The 25,232-nt window shown below is 42.8% G+C and overlaps 1 protein-coding gene across 1 annotated transcript in view; it reads right to left on the reverse strand.

Annotated features, from left to right (window-relative positions):
- fat4 (FAT atypical cadherin 4) overlaps positions 1–21,855 on the reverse strand; it is a 107,528-nt gene extending 85,673 nt beyond the window's left edge. The window contains exon 1 of the mRNA XM_022760179.1: positions 16,753–21,855. Coding sequence (XP_022615900.1) covers positions 16,753–21,855 — 5,103 coding nt within the window. The remainder of the gene's footprint in view (positions 1–16,752) is intronic.
- Between the last annotated feature and the right edge of the window lie 3,377 nt (positions 21,856–25,232).

Genomic DNA, 25,232 nt, shown 5'->3' on the forward strand with positions numbered 1-25,232 from the left:
TAAAAAAAAAAAACTAAAAAAAAAAAAAAAAAAAAAGCTTAATGACCTGTTAAGAGCATTACTTTGAAAAGCCTTGTTGATGTCCCGTTCTATAATAAAGAAAGGCCCATTGCTCACGTCGGGGAAAAAAAAAATTAATACCCAAGATATTCCAAGAATTTGACTTGAGTGTTGCGAGGAGGAATTCTGATATCAGACCAGAGGTGTTGTAAAAACAATCCTTTAATACCTGCCCCTCGTCTCATTTTCAACCATTTTTATAACAACAATTTAAATGCATGGTGGCGTATTTGCCCACACAAAGCAAAACCTGCTTTTACATTTAAATACAGGATATCATCGCCTCCGTGAAAACAAATAATTCTTGATTTTGGAACCAGGAGACAATTGAGGGAGTCATCGAAAAAGTCACCAGCCGTGGAAATGTAATCTAACAATTTTTTTACAAATTACCGATGATAAATGCTTGATTCAGAAACATTCTGGCATGTACCCCCCACCCCACCCCCCACCCCAGAAAAAGCCAAATTCCTAAGCAGAAAATTGCTACCATTACAGCGTAATGGGATAACAACCCGAAGAATAATCCCTCGCTAACAATGGCGAGGTTTGAAAAGACTCCTGTGAGTCCTGTTTGGTGTCTGCCAGTGGAGCACTGCATTTTACAGCCACCAACCGGCGATGTAATCTCTGCTCAATGGAGACCTGGAGAGACAGAGCCTCCACACTGGGGTCTCTATCCGTCCATCCATTGATCTATCCATCCAACCCCTAAAGAAATGATAGACCTCATTTTTATTCAACACCAAACCGCGTGAAGAGGTTGGGGGGTCTTATGATTGGAAAGAATAAAAGTCTCAACAAGGCAGGAAGGAATGGGGGGTGGCGGGGATTTTTTTTTTTTTTTTTTTGGGGGGGGGGATTTGGGGGTTGGTAGATGAATTAGCATCGGTGCTACAGAATAAAAAAGAGCCTCTGATCTTCCCGGCTGGTCCTAATCATATACACACTAAATGAACCATCCCGGGACTTCTCCCAAGTTAATTTCAGTGCAAGAATTAATTAAAGCGAGAGCGAGTTGATGTATGCAGAGCAGCAGAAAAACAACAATGTAAACAACACCAACAATGGGGTAATGATTGCAGGGGGCTAATTTGTGTCATAATGATATGAATCTGATCTTGTGAGAAGAGTAAGATTAATGAGGGAGACAAAAAACACTTTTTTTTTTCTTTTCTTTTTTTTTTTTGGAAGATGAGAGGTCTCCAAATGATGAGGTAGGGATGTTGGTACTCGTTTCGTCTCATTAGCATAAATCCTGAATAACGCGCTCAGGATCGTGATACACTGGGAGAAGGTGCAGAGGTGGAGAAGTTGCTTGGTTTCACTGCTGAGAACGGCAACATTTTTTTTTTTTTTTTTTTTAGGCAACCAATGTGATCCTGTTTTAAAGCTTGTGCCTCAGAATGCTAAAAATATCCTCAGTTAAAACCTCAACAACCTGACTCTTAAACATACAACCGATCACATTAATCATGTGTCAAACAACTGATTTCTTTCTCAAGGTCAAGAATGAACTCTGAACAAATCCCAACATCTACAAATTACATGGTAACGGGGCAAACTCCATCTGCTGATGAAGATCATGTAATATAACTGAAAGCTGAGCAGATCTTGTGGCGAGATCAAGAATACAAGCAAAAATCATACTTTTTGTCTGCACAAGGAAAGTTTTGCAGATGCATTTACTTGCTTCTTTGCTTGGGCAGATACTTTCAATATATAGTAAATGTTTCATCATTATGTTGATAAAAAACATAATTTGGAAGGAGTCATGTTTTCTCCAACACTTATCTGCCAGTGCAAACTTTCTGTATAAGTCTATAAACTCTAAAAGACAGAGTTGGTTATTGAACTGCTCGTGTGCAAGATCTGTTTTATATAATTATTCTTGAGAAAGACCTACCACACACAAGTAATAGCGAACACAACTTTTATTAACTGTCTTTATGTCAATCTGCTTTTAATTTATAACAACAAAGGACGGAGAAGTATGAGTATGACAGAGTATTATGACAATGACAACACCACCAGGCATCTACAGTAAATTTAAGACAATAAAAATTGGAATTTACTTGGCGTCAATGTCAAATCCACTTCATACTTCAACATTTGCCCTCTTAGTCATCTAACCCCATGTGGGGAAAGAGGAGGTGGATATACAATCCCAGCTCTTGTGAGAGACCGGAGTCGTTGTTGTGTTAATACCAAACAGCACCATGTCCACATATGGACGTCGTACGCTGGGGGCAGACGGGGCACTTTTGACAGTCAGGAGATCAAACTGGTTCCATATGACCACAGCTGGCATTACTCAAGGCCCGGGGGCAACTACGGCTTCCTCGCAGTCCGAATAAAAGGCTCGTGCAAACACAACAGCAGGAGTCGTGTATGAAGCCTGCGAATAAATCTTGAATTTCAAAGGCGATTCGAAACCCGATGCCCATGCCCTATTACGATTGATTTCTATGCAGAGCCTTTCAGTCCTGAGGAGAATACCCAGAATTCAAAAGGTAAAAAAAAAAGTCTTACTCTAAAATAAGACTTCTCGCCCAATTAAAGCTACTATGTGTAGAATTTTATGTGATTATAGCAATTTTCAGATTTTCTGAATTTTTTGTTTATAAAAAGAAACAAACTTTATTGATTTCAGTTTTTTTCATTACCAGTGTCCCAGAGCGTGTCACACCAGATTTTCTGATACAACCACTGGGGGGCGGCAAAGTTAAGAATTTTCCAAATCGACATGTAATGGCTTTAAAGACATGACTAATACGATAACATGTATGTCATCAGAGCAACACTGACATGCGCATGATCACCGTAAACGTGTTAGCAAAACATTGCTCATTTACACTCAAAGCAAACACAAAGCAACACTTGCATTACTTTGGCGTCATGCTTCAGACAATCCGACAATTTCAGCTAATTTCATCTGGCTCCACTTTGTTCATCAGCTAGTTCCTGAAATCGTCTGTCTATGGTTTGGTGCTAGCAGCTAGCATACATTGGGCTACAGCTGGAAATTGGATTGGAGTAAAGTTGTGTATCTGTAAAATCAAAACAATGAGTTGAAAGAGACTAAAAAGCACCATAGAGCTGAGTCTGGTGATAATTCACAGTAAAAGCTCAACAAGCAGCTAGAAAAAATGACACTGGTAGCGCATTAGCATTATCCATGAATAAAGATGTTATGTTTTTTGGGGGGTTTTGTACATACTGGATGTTTGTACTTATTGGAAATGTCTCAGAGGTAATGTTTTTTCACTAAGTGCAGTTTACTTAGCCTTCAATCATAGATCATTAGTAGAATACAAATAACCTTTAAAGACTGTAACCATCTAAAACAATATCCCAGTCGTATAGGATGTGACAGAAGTAGAGAGGCTTATATTTTAATCTCTGACAGGATAATATTGTGAAATCACACTTGAAACCGGGGTACAGTTTCACAAATGACGTCCCATGAGTGCGTCAGTTAAGTGTCTCAACAGAGTGAGAACGTATCATAAAAGAGCAGCAAAGTGCCGGCCTCGATAAGCAGCCCATGAGGGACAAAGAGAATATACAGCACTCTTTTACAGCCGGGCCCTGCAGTGAGGCATGATGGGAAGTAATAACCACATCATTACCAACAGCGCCTCAGCCTTGTCAGACGTCAGAGGAATAAAGGAAGCATGCAGAGTTCACGCTCGGGCTGCCAGTCTATCGCGCCGTAGGACTCTGTCACACATCTGAACATTACTCACACACACATATACACAAACAGCTATCGGCCCTGATGAAACACAATCACAGTTTCTAAAACAGCATATCCACACACTTACTTACTGACACACATAGCTGGTTGTTTAGCTGCCAAGACAAGAGGCAGTGCTTCCGCTCAAGTTTTGCCAAGTCAGGTCGAAGGTCACATGATTCGCTGGGAAGAGTCCTGAGAGTGTTGCTTTCCATTGGATCACTCACTCATTATCAAATAACTGCATCAAATGGCAAGAAGCCTCTGCAGGATCATGTGTAAATCTGCAAGTGGAGGGATTAGCACCGAGGCAGCTGGCGTGACTGAGGACTGCAGCCGGTTTAGGGAAAGATGCAAACACACACACACAGACACACACACAGACACACACACACACACACACACACACACACACACACACACACACACAGTATGCACAGACACATGTCTAGCCTACTTTCTCCCTCACACACGTAAGGATACTCGTCTGCTACTGCCTCTCTCTCTTTACAGTTTATACTGATGGGTAATTTAATAAAGTAATATCACAAAGTGTACAATGCAAGTACATGTATAACAATTCACCTTCAATTCAGAACAAAAAAACAAAATATATATTTTTTAATCTGTTTATAAGATCTGACTGATGATAGAAGAACTAAATATAATGGTACACTGCAAAAAGTTGTTGAGAGCAATTTCATTTTGCACTTCTATGAATTTGTGTGGCAGACACGTTTTTAAGAAGTGGCCAAAATCGAAGCAGTAGATGCCGAAACATCCTGACTTTTTGTCCATAGTAAGTGTCATACTTCTTACATTTCCCATAATGCACCTCAATAGTATCTTCTTTTCCTCTAAAATCTTAATTGATTGAAAAAAAAAAAGTTGTTTCAAATATTTCCTAAGATCAGGATTCATTTTTCTTGATGCTCAGCTACGGTTCTTACCTTAGTTTTATTTCATGGATACTGACATTTATTTCAACTGCATTTATAGTGGAAACAGGTTTAAATAGTCCTACCGCATTGGATCTCTATAGGGTCCAATGACTTCATTATTTATAGATTTTTGCAGTGTGAAAAGCATTTGAAGAATATTTTGAGGAGCTAAGAAGTTCATGTGGTGCACTGTTGTTCTATGCCTCTCTCTCTCTCTCTCTCTTTCTCTCTTTCTCTCTCTTTCTCTCTCTCATCTACCCACAGTCCTCTGCACTCAGTCTGCAGACCTCAGTGTAAGTGAAGCCCCACTAGCAGCGGCAGCCCCCTGGAGCAGATAGAGACATAATGTAATATCTGATCACCCTCCATGTAATACCGTAAGAACACAATGTCCTGGGAGAGAGACTTCATTACGATCTGTCTGTCAACAGCAGGGCAGCCAAGTTTAGACAAAGTTTTGGATGATTCATTTTTCAGTGGGCTGTTTTTTTTTGGGTTTTTTTTTTCTTCATCTCGGTGAGCTACGTGTCAGTGCCAGAGACGCCAAGCGGGATAACTGCAGAAAAATGAGGAGAGGGCGCCAAGATTTGGTAGATTGTGCAAAAAGAATGCAAGGAACAGCTCTGTTTAGGGCTGAAGGCATGTACTGTTGTAAGGAGGTATGCATGTGAGTGTGCAGAGACACACACACAAACACACAAACAAAAAAGTCAAAATAGCTCAGTGTTTGAAAGACCATAAAGTCAACTTCAAGGACAGCACTTTGTTAAATTACACCTTGACGTCCCCGCACACAATAGAGCCTGATGAAATTAGGCCACTTCAGCAATTTGCATAGGAAAATCACAGAGTGGGTAAAAAAAGAGAGAAGAAATAAAAAGAGTAAAAATAGCACATTGTCAACGAATGTAATCGAAACCAGAGCCACAGCTTTCTCTTTTGCCCTTTAAGAGCTCAAAACAGTCAGACTTTCCTTTTCGTTTGCAGCTCGAGATATCACCGGCTTTAATAAAAACAGAGCTTTGGTCTGACAGCGGAGCCGAGGAGGGCAGCTCAGGTACCCCGATTGCGAGCAAAAGCCCTCAGTCACGTTGACTAGACCCGCACTTTGCTGCCCAGAACCCTCGCCAGCTGGTTTCAATTAAACAGGCCCAAGTGGAGAGGGGAGAGGAAGGCCACACTCACCAAAATGGTTAGCTATTTCAAGCCAGGAGTTCTCTCTGCGCTCTGTTTCTGACAGCAGATCAGTTGTTTCGAAAATTTGTGTAAACACAGTGTTTTGTTTGCTGCAGAGGGGCCAGCCTTTCGCTCGCTGCCATGCAGAGCCATACAATACACCATGCAAGATGGAAATGTTTGAAAGCAAAGCTTGCATCCAGTGTGCTTCATGATATTTCACTGAGAAAAAAAAAAAAAAAAAAAAAAAGATGCTTTAGGATTACTGCCCTGGAAATAGAGAGCAGCAGCGCCAACACAGAGTCCGACTCTGATCCAAGAATCTCCTCGAATGAGATAATAATCCTCCAAAGTGAGGCTCATGCTCCGCAGTTATTGTCTTGGTGACCACAAGCTATTTTTCCCTGAGACGTTCCACTCGGCTACGTTCTCAAACAACCACAGCCTTTCTGTAAAACGACCCATGGGAGGATGATGTGTACGGGCAATTTAGCGAGGGAGGAAGCTCGTGTGTTCTGGAGGTTTGCAAGGTGCCTCAGAGTCAACAATGCTGCACAGAAACACCTGATAAGAAGCACCTGTCACTGCAGCAAAAGCTTAAAGGGTCAGTTCACCTAAATCTCCCAAAACATATATCTGCTCACTTACCTCTGATGGTATCAAGTGATGCAAATTTGTTTTTTTTAACCTGTTTTTGAGATATCTGCCTCCATTGTAGTAACATTAGAGTAACAAGTACCTTCAGAGGTAAGTGAGAAGACATTTTTGTAAATTCGCCGAGCTTCAGCCACTAAACCTTATATTTTCCTTTTTATTTCACCTAAAAAATGTCGGAATCATATACTCTTGATATTTCTGGAAACCTTGTGATCTTCACTAGAATTTAAAGGTCCCATATTTTAAACTTTATGGGTCTTTTAATTTATGTTTTGATATCCATTAGAAGATACGTTTGGGTTTAAAGTACCAAAAACCATCTCAATGTAGTTTTACATGTCCTCTCTCAGGCTTCTCTCTTAAGCTCTAGTAACAACAGGTCGCTGAGCCAATCAGAAGAGAGGGGCTCTTGTGACATCACAAAGTTACAGAAGTCCTAACGGCTCGTTTTAAGGCTCAGTTTCTGAATACAGGCTGTGTGCATTTCTGTGTGGACTGAGCGCTTTGACCCTTTCACAGTATTAATATAGAACCTAGACCTGCTTTATGATCAAACAACACATGGAAATCTCACTTCATACAATATGGGACCTTTAACATAGTATAGTCAGTTCTGTGGCTTTGAACAATGTGAACAATGTTTGGCTGAGGAGCTTGACTTTTAAATGACTTGCCCCTCGCTGGGTCAATGGGGTTGCAAAAGAAGGGTACGAAGAATTTGAAAACAAACATTTAAAACAGCTATAATAAGGGGAAAACCCATTAGATCAGACTGGATAGGTCAGGACATTTTCAAGGTCCAGGACAAGGCCAATAAGCTGTCAAATGAAGAGCTTGAACAGAATTACGACTAACACTCTCTCTGCATGATTTTAAAAAACTTAACAACTTGCATAGACATTGAGCGCCGGAAAAGTCATGCAGGGACATTTTGAGAGCTGAAATATTTCAATTTCCAAAATTGAAACCAGCTGCTAATCGACTGTGGCTTGGCTTATTTCTTGGAGTTTAGACCTGCACAGCAGAGAGCAAAAGGAAAGGCACATGATTTTCCAAGCTTCAGAAGTAATAATCACAACAAACACAGCTAGAAAACATAAAAAGAATAAGTTCTGTACAAATGCTAAATCACAATATGGTTAACCTCTTAATAAAGCTAGAGTGTGTGCAGGAGCTGCAGCGGATCTCCTGATGGAAAACTCATAAAATAAGAGAGGAGATAACAATAACACGGGCTCTCGCTCTCTGGTGCCAGTCTATCTTTGCTTGTCTCTTGTCTCTGACACTAAAGCCCTACTCCAGCTCTCCCTCCCTTTCTCCCAGCTCCAACCTCACTGCCTCACCCCCTCCCCTCTCCTCCCTCTTTTTCCTCCCTCCTTCTCCCACCTAGCTCCTAAATTATCTGTCCGAGCTGTGGGAGATACCCCTTTCCTGCCCGGGGTCGCTTGTCTTACCACAAGCTGGGGGTGGGAGTGAGGTGTGTGTGTGTGTGTGTGTGAGAACACTGCAGACGAAGCAGAAACGTGCAATCCCGTCGCTCCTTCTCGTTTGATGTCCCTGGAGGCGGGAGGATCTGCGAAGGAGGCGACCGCACTAAATGTCACTTTGGAGGTGCCATTGATGGACGGCCAGCGGGAAGTGAGATGTGCAACAGAGCAGGAGTGAGCTCTTTTTTTTTTTTTTTTTTTTTTTTTTTTAGTCAAAAAGCAGAGAGACAGGTCAACGAGGCACCGCAGTGAAGTCTGAGCTTTGAAAACAATGGAAATTTGCAGTGTGCGTTTCTGCATGTGGATGTGCTCGAGTGTTTGTTGACGCTAGAGAGCTCGGTAAGTCACGTGTAAGAACAAATCATTCTGTAGCTGGGATCCATTATTACCGCAGAGAATATGTGCCAAAATCAACCCTCCACTCTCCCTCTTTCTCTCGAACTCCCCGCGTTTTACAAGTGAAAGTAGTGGAACATTATTTTTTTTTTTTTTTTTACTTTCAAAGCTGGACAGACTCGGTCATATTTTATGGTCCCTTCACAGTCAGAGCAATGCAGAGAGAAGTGATGAAGAAACCTCTGGGATGGAGTCATACTCAGGCAAAGATCCCTCTGTAGGACTTGGTCAGGGAAAATGTACAATCATAGCTATACCTGATCATTACCACTTCCAGCTACTTCCAATCAACCTTGCTGTGGTTGAGTGACTGTAAAGCTTGGAAACTTTAGATCACAGCTTCTGATGGACTTTTCTGATTGCAGCTGAAGAAATCCCTCCCTCCCGGTGCAAAACGGTAAACGGCTCCTCTTTTGATCACGCCTGATTCTGCAGACCAAAGGAGAAAGGCATTCTCTCGGCCGAGATTAATACTATTTGAGTCGCACATTTGGTCCGAACATGTGCGCTTAAGACGGAGGAATGACCCCCTCCCAAATGAGGCATGACAATCAAAGTCACAGAACAAGAGAAATGTATCTCTGATGTGAAAATAAACCTGATGATGCAAAACTCTGCGGAGCATGCACAGCTATGGCCACATCCATTTATTATTCTAACCCAAGGTCCTGTATTGACTTTGCATGAGGCAGAAAAGGGGCAAAAATGGAAAAAATGAAAAAAAAATGCTTGCGGACAGTCAACCGCAGAGCTGAAAGAGTTTTCTTTTAATACTCGTGTACATTCCCTTTATAAACATAATTTAGCGGCAAACCAAGTTTAAAAATAGAGTGTGTAAATAATTTTTTGTTTTAACCTGTTTAGAGAAGCAGCAGGGTGGGGTTACCACACCAGGACAATTCAGTTTGCCACAACACACAATAGCATGAGTGCTACAAAGTTAAAACAATACCATTGAAATCTCACGGTCATTTTCAGTACTTTTACTTTTGTTTACTTAAACCTAAACTTAACAATATCAGTTTTGCTGATGCAGTGAAACGTAACCAGATCTACAGCGGGGGATTGAACCTCAATACTTCTTTGGTATGGAGCAAAATGTGACCACAGCAGCATGAAAAAGCACCAAAAACTGTGACACTGGTTTAAATCGGGATTATGTAATACTATTACTATGCAAAATCCTTATAACAGTTTGTTTACAGACAACATTAAAGTTCCCATATTTTATACTTTTCCTGTGTTTTATTTGAAGAAGATATATTTGTGGTTTTAAGAACCAAAAACCATCTCAGTGTAGTTTTACATCTCCTCTCTCGGGGTTCTCTCTGGATCTCTAGTAACAACAGGTCAGTGAGCCAATCAGAAGAGAGAGTCTGAACCTCTCCTCTGATTGGCTGACTGTTTTCTGAGTGATCAAATACAATTATAGCAGATTTCAGGTAAACACTCAGAGACACCGAATCCTGCAGGGTTGGATGGTGGGTCCAGGTGGGCGGGGCTTGGGGCATAGCTGAGGGCGGTAACTGCTTTGTTGTGACATCAAAAAGTTAGGGAAGTCCTGAAAGCTCTTTTAAAGACTAAGTATCTGAATACAGGCTGTGCGCATTTCTCTGTGGACTGAGCGTTTGATACTTTCACAGTATAACTATAGAAGCTAGACCTGCTGTATAATCAAAAAGGACATGGACATCACACTTTATACAGTATGGGACCTTTAAACATCAGAGAACTCTGGCCTCTTGTTAAATGAATGTTTCTAGGAAACCATTTCTCCACGCTATTTCTTGAACAAAGACAATGGTTCCCAAATTAGGGCTCGGGATCCCCACAAAAGGTCACAAGACAAATGTGTGGGGTCTCTAAAAATGACATTACAAGGTGTTTGGTTGAACTGGTATCAAAGGTGTGGAAAGCAGACACTACTCCACTTTAAGGTGTCTCAAGCTAAAAATGTTGGGAACCACTGTCCACCATCGTTATAGTATTGGTACGGAAATTCAGGTAACATTTTATTGACAAATTTCTAACAACACCCAGCCGGACCTATAGGTCATGACAAATTGCTTACCACAAAGGTAAAAAAAATCTTATCTTCACTCTCTACTGTATCTGCACATTATCACTTCATATTCTGATTTTTCTATTGCACTGTTCACTGTTTTGCAAACCGATTACAAACAATAAAGTCTTAAACTTGAACATTTTGGACTGGCAGCAGCTTAAAACAAGTAGCAAACATGATACACATGGATAATGAATTTGACCCAGTCATGTATAAAGAACTGTATCTCCTCTAAAAGAAATAAACAATCTGCCTGGTTGGTAAAATACTAGAAGTGAGTGGTGAATTGTGGGATTTAACAGCCTTTGTGGCTTTTGTCCAAAAAAAAAAAAAAACAAAAAAAAAAGTTAGTTTTGCCCTTTCATTACTAATGTGACGCTTGGCTTAACTTTATAGAACATGGCACAGCAGAACAATATGACCCCGTTTCTGACCTTTCAGCCACCGGTTCAACAAAATGTGTATCATGAGCTTGTGCTGCCAGTCGCTGCTTTCTGATGAGAGAAAAGTGGTGAAATGTGAGACGGCTCGTTGTGCACCTATGGTTAAAACTGCAAGCAGTAAGAGCCCTATAGAAAAGCACAAAGTACCATGACTTTAATATTCATCTAATGTGGTCAAGCGAGCTGGAGAGCAGCCAGAAGTGCTTCACACTTTTTCAAACAAAGTTTCACTGTGCCACAAAATAAATGGAACAAGACAAACACTAACAAACAGTCTCGTGTAATAAAAAGGACATAAACCGCTAACGTCATTAAGGCCTCGAGTTTGAATCTGCAGAATATAAGTCACAAAGTAGCCCAGTGATCTTATTTGACAGTAACACAATCATAATAATCTAAATGAAACTGAATTATTTTGACTGTGGCTACCATTTAAAGTTTTCCTGCACTTGAGAAGGAGTTTGAACTTGTGGTCAGTGTGCATGCGTGCGTCTGTCTCTCTGTCTGTCTGTCTGTCTGTCTGTCTGTCTCTCTGTCTGTCTGTCTGTCTGTCTGTCTGTGCTTCTGGCAGCGTTTGCTTGCATGCATCTATGCATGACCGAACGTTTATCCAACTTTTATGGCGATTGTCTCGTAAAAAAAAACGCACAGACGCTCTGGGACGACCGGCGCTCCACAGCACCGGCTCACCCACCCACCCGCAGGTTCACCCGGAGCGACCACCTACCAGGAAGGCCCGGCAGATGCGTCACCTCCACCGTGTCCGGCCAGATTACTGCGTGAATTACAACCTCGGCTACGGCCGGGGACTGCAGCGATACCACCTTTTCTCAAACACATGTGCAGAGGGAAACACACTCTAAAATATGGCAATTAGACCATGAATTACAATACACAAGGATGCAGTTTGTTCTGCATCGTTCCTCGTCCAGTTCTTGTAAAATGGGCCTTTTGAGGATCATGAAATTTTAATACTAAGCTTGTGTATAATTCAAATGTAATCAAGGCTTTTTTTTTTCCAATTCAATTTGATTCGATAAAGAACATTAAAAGCACCTCTTAGGGGGGCTATCTGTAACACTGTTCGACCTTTCTCTGGAAGCAGCACTCATCAATATTTCAGTTTTTATTAATACTCACACACAGACACAAATGCACAAACAAAAAGCCACATCCGTATCGTATTGTCCAGCTGTTCATGACCTTCTCCTCCCTGCCTGGTCGACCTGGCTGTACAGGTTTTATATTTCAGAGGCTTTTTTTTTTTTTTTTTTTTTCTTGCCCTCTATTTCCTCTGATGCCCTAATCACATTACCCTCCAAGTTCATGTTGGAGGAGGTTCAGCATCACCAAAACACAGAGAAAGCAAAGGAGGGAATGAAAGAGAGTGAGAGACAGAAAAGCAAAGAGACTTTGAAGTTGGCTGCCAACAAGATTTATGAATCAGACTGATCCACAACACAGAGAGAGAGAGAGAGAGAGAGAGAGAGAGACCCAAACAGCTTCCCAGAGACACAAAGCAGGCAGGCCGACACAAAGGAGATGCAAAAGACACGGAGATATACAGCTTAACCAAGAGGAGGATGAATATAATGGAGCTCGGGCTATCCATAGCAACAAAGATCAACACTAATTTCTATATCTGACTCAGCCATCTGCATTCCCCGACTGTGATGTACAAAAGCCCCGGGCAGGGAGATTGAGCCCTCTTGCCCCCACCTTCTGAGGACATGATCCCGAGCACTGCGCCCTTGCCTCTTCCTCCCCATGATTCCTTGCTACAATGCCTGTGTCTGGCACTTCCCCACCACCACCACTCCTCTTCCTTCATTCCCACAACTCCCAATAACACCGTCTGACATGTCCAGAACCCTCCCAGAAACACTCTTTTTCTTTTTTCCTTCAATCTCACGAGTCCACACAGCTCCGCCGTACATCCTTTACTGGTGAGGAGAAGGGAGGAAAGGTGGCTGACGGAGGCATCCATACACACTCTTAAATCTGCCAAGGCAAAGACGCTGGCACCGACAGAAAAATAACAAAAAAAAGTCTCCCGAATCACAACCAGGGCTGCGTAACACTTTATCTGCGGAGGCAAAACAAAGGAAGGCCTGCTGAACGCTCCTACTGTGTTTACCTTCAATGGGGGGAACAATGCCTTTAAGGAGCAGGGGGCAAGTACTGATGTTGCACTTAAGTGCCTCTCTGAGAAAAAAAAAAGAAAAGCACTTAATTCACAGTGAGTTTAAGAAAACAGTTTGTAGCAGTCTGGACTATAGGGGCTGGAGGGGCTGAAGAGGAGGCAGATGAAGGGGGAGAGGATAGATAGAAGACAAGAAACAGAGACTGTTGAGGTGTCAGGGAGATTTCTATAATGTCTTTATCGTTCTGTGACGGTGTTTTATTTCTTTTGTTAGAGGAATCCTCCAAGAAAAACCTTTGTGTGGAACTGAAAAAAGTCCACAGTAACAACACTGATAGTGGAGGGCAAATGTAGCTGACTACACTAGTAACACACGGTATGCTGTTTAATATAGTTGCTAATTGTCTTTATAAAATGGGATATCATGAAGGAACCAAATAGAAATCAACAGAGAAAAGTATTTAACAATATTTTGCCACAAATCTGAGGGTTGGGAACCGACTGAACCGACTGATGTACAGAGGAGAAGCGGATTATACTGCAGGTGTGTGTGGGAATTTTGATACCTTTCATTACACTATGAAATGAACCTATTGTATCTGTTGTGGGTCCAAGCTGATTCAGCTGCTGTTGTAGGACTATGAGGTTTTCAGTGGAGTATCCCTTTAAAACCTGCCTCTCATGCAACTGTTTTGATAATCGATTCATCTTTTTTAATCTAATTTATCAATGTAAAATAGCGCTTAGCTGCATCACTGACCTTTGCACTTGTTTTCTTGTTTACCTGCCAGAATCTCCAAGTAAAACTCATTCTGCACGTTGGAAGTCAATATATGAACCCAGAAGTGTCAAAACAATATGAGCTGCAACACATGCAAGACAAAACTTCCCTTAACACTATGAAAAAAATCATTTCAAGACTAAATTCACGCCCAGCCACACAAGGAGAAACTCTGTCCCTCGTGTTCTGCCTCATCACTGTCCCAGTCAGTGAGGTGCAGGTGTTTTATGTCTTCCAGCTGATGGGAAACACCTGCTGTCACATCGCTGATCAGGACTGTGGCCAAATGTGCAACCAACACCTGAAAGTTTCAGCTCATGGAGAGACGTCTGCCACAGGTGATTCAGTGTGACCTTACTCAGTGTGAGTTATGATGGTGGGGGGGTGGGGGGGTGGGGGGCTTCCCTTCACTGCTAAATGAGGACATCGCAGGATGTGATGAATCAAAACCTTGAGTGAAATAGAAAACATCCTCCTAAAAACTATGAATGGAATCTGCATTCACCAACAATGGATGAACCTGTTGCCAAGAGATTTTTCTTTCAGCATTTTTATCTCCCAACCAGTTAGTAAGAGGAAAAAACACAAGGATTTCTGGGTAATGAAGTCATTTGACTAACATTCCAAACTGCCACTGAAGAAAAATAACCAAATATGATCATCTAACTTTCTATAAGCCGCTGCACAACCACTTGTTGGCTTAAAGATGACCTAGATGTGACACAAAGGGCACATACAGTCCTGCAATGATTGATCTAATCGATAATCAGTGACAATCAAACTTTCCAAGATGCCAAAAAGGTCAGGAAATAACCCAGAATCCTATCCCCTCTTCCTGTAGCAGGCCTGAGTTGTTTAAGATCACCATCATCGATAACGCATGTCCAGCCAAATTCCCTTTGTTTGAGTCTTTCCAAAACATCACACATGGTGCACAGCAGAGGGAGGGAAAAAAAAATGCCAGTTTTTCCCTCATGCATCCAATCAATGGGGAGAATGGGAAATGGAGAATGTGAAAGGGTCACAACCCCGGGGATGGAAATAATCCCCCAGTTGCTACCGGGTATATGGTGTATAAACACTGCACTGGAAAAACATTAGTCTAAGTCTGAAGGTTTACACTGTTGTACCACAGTGCGCTTTGAGGTCTCATTGACAGAGGACATACAAATAGTATGAGTGTATGAGTAAAAAATATAGCTATAAACGACTGCTCAAAAAAAAAAAAAAGGCCATATTTCCAAATGTGGAAGGTCATTTGAATTCCTTCAAGTTATTAGATCTCACGCTTCTCATAGTGGAGAGATCGACTACTCAGCCAGGTGGTATGGTAAAGCCATCTCTCCAAGGGGTGAGAAAGTTCAAGCTAAGCATGAAAGCAATCTAGAGTTTAAAGTTTGGGAATGGAGCACCGAAGCACTATATTCTCTCATTAGCCCGACAGTAGAGTCTGCAGGAAAGCAGATTGCCATCTTCGCTGCAGGCAAAGCGAGAGAACATTTGATATTCCCATTTGGCCCGGGCAAAACCTTTAAGTTAACTTAGCTAACACGATTTTGCCAAGTAATCCTTGATTTCAATAATATGCGAGTTTGTCTCCAAATAACTGATTGCTGTATTGGATTTCAGTTTCAATATCTGCAGTGGTTGAAAAGGCATCAATAACAACTGTCAAAGGCATCCTGCTAATCTGGAAGTCTTATATCATTTCACATCAGGCATTTTTTGAAATGCAGTAACACAAAACACATTTATGAAGAGGAGAAAGAAGGTGGCACCTTTTTGGGTTTTTTTTTTCCTGCTCTGATGAAGTATGTGTGTCATCAAGCCTGTAATAACATGGCACTTTAAGCCCTGGTTAAAAATTTCAAAGCATATAGAATCACATTTGTTTTTTATTTAGGCCTTAGGCACCCAAAACTAAGTTTAGGGTTCCTACGCAACACTAGAGAATTTAACTCCATCTTTTTTTCTTTTTTTTTTGCAGAGCACAATGCAAACTCAGTGGACAGCTTAAGTTTCACTCTCTCTGCCCTCAGCGTCTTTTCACTGTGTCTTAAGAGGTCACCCAATTTTAATGGTCACTTATTGCCTGTGGAGCAGTTCCTGGTGGTATAAAGGTACCCCACAAGACCACCCCAGTGCCAAAACAGCCTCAGGCTCAAAGGCTCACAAGTAATACTGGCACTGATGATGCGTGCCTGCACTGGAAGACCATATGAATTACTCTCTTTTTCATTTCTACTTGAGACACTGAGGTAACCATCATGGGCTTTGAACCTGAAACAGCAGCCTTGAATGATTTATGTCTACAGTGGGGAAATTAAAATGGGTCTTTTTTTTTTTTTGATTTGTGCAGTTCATATCCGCTGATAAGAACATTTCTGTTCATGAGCGCACGAGAAGAGGTTGTGCAGAAGACATGCAGCGCTCATTTCCCTTTCCCAGACTGCTCAGATATTAGAGGAGGCATATTCAAGATGAATTGTTATGGCTAGTATGTTTTTGGAAATGGGGAACAATAAAGTTATCATGCCAAAGAACAAGGCCTTCTTACTCCTGTCCAAGAAAATTATGATTTAATATAACGCAGAGCCGTGCGTGAAAAAAGGAATTTAATTAATGAGCAGACAAATGCAAGAGGTGGCTCTGTTTTTTGTGTGACTTGGACAGTCTCACTCCCCCGTTTTTTCCACTTCAAACCTTGATCTCATTTCACTTATTCCATCCAAATGTCTCTAGTCAATGCCAGCGGGTGAGTTCATGCCCTCTCCTTGCCAAACAGATCAAATAGACCAATAGTACAAAATATAAGGTGGCTTTCCAGTACCTGTAGAGAATAGAAGAGTCAGCAGTACACTAACCTCAGCACGCTGTGTTCTGGGCTGGCTGGCGTCTGTCTCGATGGCGTACACATCCACGAGGTAGAGGTCGGAGCCTTGTTCTCGGTCCAGCTCTGCAGCCGTCTGTATCACTCCAGTGTTGCGGCCGATGGTGAAAAGGCGCCCCACGGCTTTCCCACCGCTGCGCACCGCCACGATGAAATACTCCACTTTGGTGGCGGAGCCGCGTGGGCTCGAAGCATCCAGGGAGATGACGTTGGTGCCCGGTGGCTGGCCCTCTTTGAGGATGGTGATGTATTTGGGCTGGGAGAAAACGGGCCCATCCATCCCTTGGAGGATGATGGTCAGCTCAGTTCTGGAGGTCTTGCGGTCGGTGCCGTGGTCAGTGGCCGACACCGTGAGGGTGTACATGAGTCGGGACGGTACCAGCTGGGAGGCCAGGCGAATATCTCCGCTGTACCTGTCCATGATGAAGGTGTCCGAGTCCCCTTCCACAAGCTCATACTCCACTTCCCCATTGGACCCCTCATCGGGGTCAAAAGCCACGACCGTTGTCAGGATGGAGCCGATGACTATGTTGGGCTCAGCCACAAGAGCATTCTGGGATACAAAAGTGGGAACGTTATCATTCAGGTCTGTGACCCATATTGTGACATTTTTCAGGGCAAAGCGGCGGAATTCAACAGGAACCGCCTGATCCGTGGCCTTGACTGTCAGCTCGAACAGATTGGAGAATTCCCTGTCGATTTCCTTGTTGGTGTATATGAGCCCGGAGCTCGAGTCAATGCTGAAGTGGCTCCCCCGAGGAATCTGCTGAACTATGGAGTACTCCAGCTGCCCGTTGATGTCTGCATCTGTATCGTGAGCTGTGATGGTCATGACTGAGGCTGAGATAGGAAGGTTTTCAGGGATGGATTTGAAAATGTCACCAGGAGTAAATATGGGAGGGTTATCGTTAAAATCCCTGACGTGAATGACAACAGGAATGGATGAGGAGCGGGGCGGTCTGCCATTGTCCTTTGCAGTGATGTTGAGTTTGTAAAACGACTGAGTTTCATAGTCCAGCCGTTTAACCAAAAAGATGCTGCCAGTGTTGGGGCTGATGCTGAACGTGCCGTGGTTGTTTGTGGCCGTGATGCTGTACGTTATGTCTGCGTTTTGACCTGAATCTGCATCAGTGGCGGTCACAGAGGCCACCAGCTCTCCTATCCTCATGTTCTCTAACACGTCCACAGACAATGAGGATTTAGGAAAGGAGGGGGAGTTGTCATTCTCATCCAGGATGCTAATGCTAAGCATGCAAGAGGAGGACAGGGGCACAGCTCCAGCATCAACAGCTATTATTTTCAAAGAATAGGAGGATGTAGATTCATAGTCCAGCTTTCCAACTAACGTAACCTGTCCAGAGCTGCTATCAATAGTGAACTGTCTCTCCTCGTTGCCCTCGGCGACGTGATAACGCACCAATCCGTTTTTGTTCTCATCCACATCAGAGGCTGAGACTCTCAGCAACTGTGTCATGTTCTGAGCCGACTCCGAGATGGAGGCCTGGTAAATGTCTTTGGTGAATTTAGGCGGGTTGTCGTTGATGTCTTGAATGTAAACTTGCACTTTGGCCTGGTCTCTGAGGGGCTTAGGGAGACCCTGGTCTGACGAGACGACCACGAAGCTGAACACGGCGGCGCCTCTTTGTCTCATGAGCAACTCGCGGTCCAGCTGCAGCGTGCTGGTCAACTCCCCCGTGATGGCGTTCAGCTCAAAGTTGGGCTGCGGAGTCTCAAACGTGTATCTGATCTCACTGTTTGGGCCAAAGTCTTTATCCTCAGCGAAAACTCGTCCGACCAGCGACCCCCTCTTCTGCTCTTCCTCAAATCGAAACACATAATTGGTGCTGTTAAAAAGAGGACGGTTGTCGTTTACATCATCTAGAATCACACTGACGTTGACGGTGGCGCTTAGTGGCTCAACGGCTCTGTCTTTGGCCACAACCACTAAGTTGTATCTGTCCTGTATCTCTCTGTCCAGCTCTGCTTTGATGTACAACTGTCCGTCTGGAAAAATGCCAAACCCATCACCTGTGTTGCCACCGGCGATGTCATACATAATCTCCCCATTAAGACCAGAGTCTTTGTCGGTGGCCTCCACTTTGAAAAAGCGGCTGTTGACAGGTTCAGACTCCAGGATGATGACCTCATAAGAAAGCTGATCAAACACCGGCGAGTTGTCGTTCACGTCATAAACACTGACGATGAGGACGAGGCTGGAGGTGTGCTGGGGGACCCCCATGTCTGATGCCATGACCTCCACCTCATAAGAGCTTGTGGTGACCTCCAGCGGCCCAGTCAGTGTGATGAGGCCGTGCTTCTCATGAATATGAAACAGGCCCTTGGGGTTTTGTTTGAGGCTGTAGACCACCATGCCGTTTGTGCCTTCATCAGGATCTGAAGCTTTGGCCTGGAATATGACGTGACCTGTGCTCCAGTTTTCCACTGCGCTCACATGCTCCACAGCGTGAATAAAATGAGGAGCGTTATCATTTAAGTCCTTCACAGTGATGTTAACAAAAGCCTCTCCTGTGATCTCCCCAGCTCTGGCTACAACTTTCAGCTGATAAAACCCCTGCTCCTCTCTGTCTATCTGGCTCGAGGCTGTGATCTGACCCTCGCTGTTTACAGCAAAAAGCCCCCTCTGGTCCCCCGAGGTGATCAGATATGAAATGTTTGTGTTCAAATCTACAGTGGTGGCTGACACTGTCCCTATCGCTGTGCCTGTGCCGACATTTTCAAACATGACAAAGCTGTAGGCTTTCTGGCTGAAGACTGGAGGGTTGTCCTGTGTGTCTATGACAGTTACAGTCACAATGGCTTGGGTGTGTGAGCGCAGGCCGCCGCCATCTGCTGCTGTCACCTGCAGCTGGTAAGCAGTTTTCTCCTCTCTATCCAGGGGCACAAGCGTGGTGATTTTCCCCGTGTTGCTATTAATGCGGAATTTGGAAGCATCTCCAGCTGTAATTATATACTTGACTGTGCCATTTCGACCCAAATCGGGGTCTGTGGCTGAAACGGTGGTTACATAAGAGCCCGAGGGCTCGTTCTCTTTCACATTGGCAAAATACTGCACAGGGTAGAAAACCGGCCTATTGTCATTGATATCCTTCAGTGTGATGTTGACTTTTCCTACGGAGTGCAAAGGGGGGCTGCCTGCGTCTGCTGCCTGGATGTGGAGTAAGTAGGAGGCCTGGTCCTCCCTGTCTAGCTCCACGGCTGTGCTTAATCGCCCTGACATGGCATCCAGGCGAAACAGCTCCTGGACACTGGCTGGAGTCTCTGCATCAAATGAGAACCGGATAGTTCCGTTGGCCCCGAGGTCGTCATCTGAGGCAGACAGCACCACCAGCTCAGTGCCAGCAGGAGCGTGCTCCACCAGGGAAACATGATATGTGCTCTGTGTAAATGTGGGCACTTGGTCATTCACATCAGTGATGTTGACTATCAGCTTAGTGTAAGAAATCTTGGGCTGCAGCCCCTGGTCTTTGGCACTAATGTTGAGCACAATTTCAGATGCTATTTCTCTATCCAGCAAAGCGGCGCTGGTAACCAGACCACTGTTTTCACTGATGGAGAACCAGCCCAAAGCGTTTCCAGACACCAGGGAGTAGCGCAGGTTGGCATTCTGCCCAGAGTCACCATCTGTTGCAGAAACCCCTTTAATGTAGCTGCCTTTTGGTATGTCTTCACTGATATCTACTCTGTACAGTGTTTCCTGAAATATGGGTGGGTGATCATTGATATCATTCACAAAAATAACCAGACTGGCAAAGGAGGAGCGAGCCATGGGCTTGCCATTGTCTGACACAGACACAGTCAGGTTGTAAGAGGAGATTCTCTCTCTGTCTAACACACTGGCTACTTTGATCAGACTCAAATTGGGCACAGAGGACGTGTGCACTTCAAAGTGTCTCTGCTCGTTGCCTCCTAAGATTGAAACGGATATGTTTCCATTAGCTGTGGGGGAGTCTGAATCGGAGACGGTGAGTAGAGCCACGACCGTGCCAATCTGTGCATTTTCATCAACAGAGGCAAATTTAGAAGTAGTGGGAAAATACCTGAACTTCACCACGGGGTCGTTATCATTCACATCTAAAAGTTTTATTGTGGCTTCTGTTCTGCCGGACAGAGCAGGAACCCCGTTATCTACTGCATGGATAGTCAGAGAATACTCCTTCTTACTCTCATAATCCAAACCCTCTTTTATAATAATAGTACCTGCTTTAGGGTCAATTTGAAAAGGCGTCCCCTCGTCTAAAAAGTACCTGATTTCAGCATTGGCTCCCTCATCCTGATCTGATGCTGTAATCTGCAAAATACTGGAACCTACTGCTGCATCTTCAAAAACACTGGTTTGATACTGGTCTTGCTCAAACATGGGGGGGTTGTCATTTATGTCTTGAATAGTGACGTTTACTTGCAAGTAGCCAAACTTTTTCGGGTCTCCTTTGTCCTCCACTTCAATCAGGAGCTGGTAGAAGGGAGTAACTTCCCTGTCCAAGCCTCCAGTTGAAACAAGGTGCAAGAATGCCCCCTCTCCACTAGGATTGACTGTAATATCCAAGCGGAATTTCCTCTGCTCGTTGCCTTTCACTATTCTGTACGTGGTGTGATCTACTCCGTTACTTCCAATGTCTGAATCAGTGGCAGTGTCCAGGATCACTTGCCTGCCGCTGCTGGCGTCCTCCTTAAAAGACACGACAATTGACGCGTCTGGAAACACCGGGGAGTTATCGTTAATATCCAAAACTACTATCCTGACCTCGGTGGGGTACGTGGGCTGGCTGGACAGCACCACGACGTTGATGACATCACTTTGCAAAAGCTCTCTGTCAATCACCGACGAGGTGTAAATGACTCCCGTGGTGCCGTTAATTGCAAAAAGTTTGTGGTTCTCGCTGAAGCGGTACGTGAAGCTCGGCTTGGTCTCTATCGTGCCCACGTAGGTGCCGATGGGCTGCTCCTCCAGGACCTGAAACTCTTGACGGACTTGGCTGGATGCTGAGTACTGCGACAGAGTCCATAACATCAGTAAAATCAAATGAAACCGGCCAAAACCCATACCTGTGAGCGCCATGGTCAGTTAGCCAGTCCACCTTTCTCAGACAGAGTCCATGCCTATGATGCATCAACTTTACTGAGGTCGGCCAAGACTCTAAAGCATTGTATTCCAACAAAAGTGCCGTGAAAACTCAATGGGAAACACAGCAGCAGCTCTTTCCACACTTCTTCAGTGTCCCCAAAGTGCTCCAGAAGTGTTCCTGTTTTATCCTGCGCAGCGCACTGTTTCAGCGCAACAATGTCATCTGAATGGAGAGAATGATTCCTGCAGATCAGGGAAGTTTCATTTCAACTCCTCAAACAGCATTCTCAGAGCGGAATCTCACAATTCCTAGAAAGGCAAAAACAAAACAAAAGTTCCTCACTCCTTGGAGATGCGTACAGAAAAAAAAAAAAAAAAAGTTTATCCAAAGTTTGGGCGCAAGTCAGCGGTGTGGAGTGTGTGCAGGCGGCTGAGCTTATACGCACCGTCCCGTGGAATAACGGTGCAGGCGCTTCAGTCATATTGTGCTCAGGAGTCCCAGTAAGTTAGGACAAAGCTGGAGTTCGGCAAACTCCCTCCCATCGCCGATCCCATTGGATAGCGGCGCTCCTGCCCGCCCTCCCACCGCCTTTCTCTCCCTCTATTGTGCAGCGCAGCCCGTTGTCCCCGCTTGTGGAAGAGGATGTCAATCAAATTAGACAGGTAACGATGCCTCGAGTGCTGCTAATTACCTGCATAACAGACGAGGTGTTAAAACAGTGTGCAGGAGAGGAAAGCAGAGTTCCTACTGAAATAAAGAAACACAGTATTGTGATCATGTGATTGAAATACTACAAAAAATATGTAAGCATACTCATAATAAAGTCATATTACAAATACTGGTGATATATGTTGTAAAACTCAGCAAAAATGTGAAAAGGTTACTTTAAAAACACATTTGAATACTAAAAAGTCCTATCTGAAATATTATTTAGTATTATAATAATACCATAAAAGATAAATATCTATCTTTCATATACATATATATAGATATATATAGATATGATAAAGGCTAGATCAATAAATTAAAGATATACTGTATACCCCTCTGTACAAGTTGCAATAGAGGCAGTACTATAATGATTTGGTGGTTAATTATTAAATAAAATTATATAAAATTATACATTATTATATAATCTCTTATATATATATATATATATATATATATAGAGAGAGAGAGAGAGAGAGAGAGAGAGAGAGAGAGAGAGAGCCTATATTCCAATGATAATTATGTGGCTAATAAAGCCTCATGTTGATTCCAGAGGTCGTCCCATCAAGTTCTTAACTGTGGGTAAATAGTTCCATCTAGTGGTTAAATCATGGTATTACTACAGTTCACTAAAGCTTTGTGAAGAGCAGCAGACAAATGTTTAAACACATGTAACTTTGGCACAGTGTCACCAAAATTTAAATTGAGTATTAGGCTAGTCATTTTTAGACTTTGATGTGCTTGTTTTATTTTTTTTTTCATGCAACCATACACACATGTAAAATGATGTAAGCACACATCTGTCAGGAAACAAAATCATATACCAGAATTAGAGTAGAACTTCTCTGGTTAAGGTTATTTATTTATAAATCTACTTATGTCAAAGCAGTAGTTCATCCTGCCTGTAATGACAGATGAGATCATCCATAACATCAATGCACTGATGATAATTTTGCAACAGAAGCGTCAACACGGGATAGATGCTGTTTCTATGACCCAAAACTACAACCCCAACTAGCATGGACAACAAACCATCACATCCTTTCAGATTCACATTCAATGGCAGCTGTTTTTGATTTTAGAAGTGAAGCAGAGATCTCAGTAGACCTATTCTCCGTGACATCTCCCAGATGTACGTTCTGTGAGAACCAGTTATTAAATGTTCTAAAAAGCCAAGAATATGAAAGCTAATTTTTCCAACTTCATTGGCTCCATGTTGAGTGAAATTTAAATATATAATGCAGAAGAGACATTTAGAGCTGGAACGATGTAAAGACAAAATTATATGTTGGTCAAAACAGTATTTGGACAAGTTAAGGATTACAATTAAATAAATTATAGACAATCTGGCCTGCAGCATTTGTGCATTTTTTATATTTTGTGATCACTTTAATTACATGCTTTTTTTTCTACCATTATTTATGCTAATCTAAATTTAGCTTTATGTAAGTTTTTTTTATAAATATATAATCACATCACTCTTAACTCTGTAAATTGAGTTCCATAAGATTTAAAACTTAAATTAATAAAAAAAAAACATTTAGCTACTTTCCATTTGATGAATAGAACATTTTCACATTGGCATACTCTTACTTGTAATGCACTACCAACATTATCATCTAAGCAAATAATATGGTTTCATAGACAGTCTTAGATCTTGTTCACCAGTATCAACTTTATAGTTTCAATTCTATGAAGTAAGAAAAGGCAGATTATGTCACTAATTTCAAGAAAATACTTGAATCAAATTCAACAAACAACCAAAAAAAAAAACACTTCAGTCACTTCTTCTTCTTCTTCTTTTCCAAAGTCCTTGCATGTGCACATTAATTGTTCTCACTTCTTTGATTGCTCAGTGGGGAAAATACACAATCACATAGAAACTGATCATTTCTATATTTCATAGGCTCTGAGAAGAGGTTGGGTTCAAACAAGTTCATCGAAAAGTCTGATTGCAGAGGGAAGAACTGTTTGAATTTCTGTGTGGATGATCTAGGAAATAACCCCTGCTGCTGAACTCCTGCGCTGCACTTCATCTGTCCTATGAAATAACATTACAGAGGATAATTACAACCCTCCTGGTTTTGAGAGACGTAAATGTTTATTCAGGTTTGGTATTTGACAATTTGTGGCTTCCGTAATCAGGCTGTTGGCTGCCTGGACGTTAAGTAGGACATGAGTCAACTAATGTAATTGAATTACAGAGTGGGCTGGACTGGTGGTAGCTGCTCAGCCGGCGTAGCCTGACACAGATTCAATGTTTTGGTAGCAGACAGAGCATCAAAGTAGATTACTTCCTCACAGGAGACATTTAGCTAACCTGATTACTCTGGTTAAGCCTGGAGCTCTCAGGATGCTTTTGATATAAATATCAAGTTGTTGTTATGTTTGAGCTAATTCCCCGATGCCTGACTGAAGCTTTCTAGTGCTGTCACTGATCCGAGTATTAATTCTGACGTGGAGGAGATGCTGATGCAACTGCACTGAAACACATACAGTAGCAAAACGCTACAGTTTGTAAAGCTGTCTATATATGAGTTCTGCTATCATGTCATCATCAAAATGCTGCGATAGTTAAAGTTGACATTGGACTTTTCCTCTTTTGGTGTGCATCAAATACGTGTCAGGGTGGATTCATGTCATAATTGTGTGGTTTTACTCA

Source organism: Seriola dumerili, unplaced genomic scaffold (genome assembly GCF_002260705.1).
Source record: "Seriola dumerili isolate Sdu_G_001 unplaced genomic scaffold, Sdu_1.0 BDQW01000331.1, whole genome shotgun sequence".
NCBI classification, from domain to species: Eukaryota; Metazoa; Chordata; class Actinopteri; order Carangiformes; family Carangidae; genus Seriola; species Seriola dumerili.